This window comes from Mesitornis unicolor, unplaced genomic scaffold, assembly GCF_000695765.1.
Source record: "Mesitornis unicolor isolate BGI_N332 unplaced genomic scaffold, ASM69576v1 scaffold33881, whole genome shotgun sequence".
In the NCBI taxonomy this organism is placed as follows: Eukaryota; Metazoa; Chordata; class Aves; order Mesitornithiformes; family Mesitornithidae; genus Mesitornis; species Mesitornis unicolor.
Genome location: NW_010162427.1, coordinates 10,001 through 10,335, shown reverse-complemented (window position 1 = coordinate 10,335; position 335 = coordinate 10,001). Strand labels below are relative to the sequence as shown.

Below are 335 nucleotides of genomic sequence, written 5' to 3'. Positions count from 1 at the left end.
GGTGTGCGTTCTCTGCTGCTCTTGGCCCTGTCCCGGGCCCTTTTGCGGGGCTCTCGGGGAGCTGCGGGGGCTGCGGCCGGTGCTGATGCCCCTTCCCGCCCCGCAGATGCCCCGTGGTGCGGACACTGCAAAGCCCTGGCGCCCGAGGAGATCCGGCTGGCCAAGGTGGACGCCACCGAGGAGTCGGAGCTGGCGCAGCAGTTCGGGGTGCGCGGGTACCCCACCATCAAGTTCTTCAAGAACGGCGACAAGGCCGCTCCCAAGGAGTACACAGGTGAGGGCAGCGACGTGGCGGACGCGCTGTGGCCTAGCCTCGCGCTGCTGGGGCAGCTGGG

The 335-nt window shown here is 70.1% G+C and overlaps 1 protein-coding gene across 1 annotated transcript in view; it reads left to right on the top strand.

The window, feature by feature from the left end:
- Positions 1 to 106: 106 nt before the first annotated feature.
- Positions 107 to 335, top strand: part of P4HB (prolyl 4-hydroxylase, beta polypeptide) — a gene marked incomplete at its 5' end in the record, with an annotated part of 7,965 nt that continues 7,736 nt past the window's right edge. The window contains one exon of the mRNA XM_010193621.1: positions 107 to 274. Coding sequence (XP_010191923.1) covers positions 107 to 274 — 168 coding nt within the window. The remainder of the gene's footprint in view (positions 275 to 335) is intronic.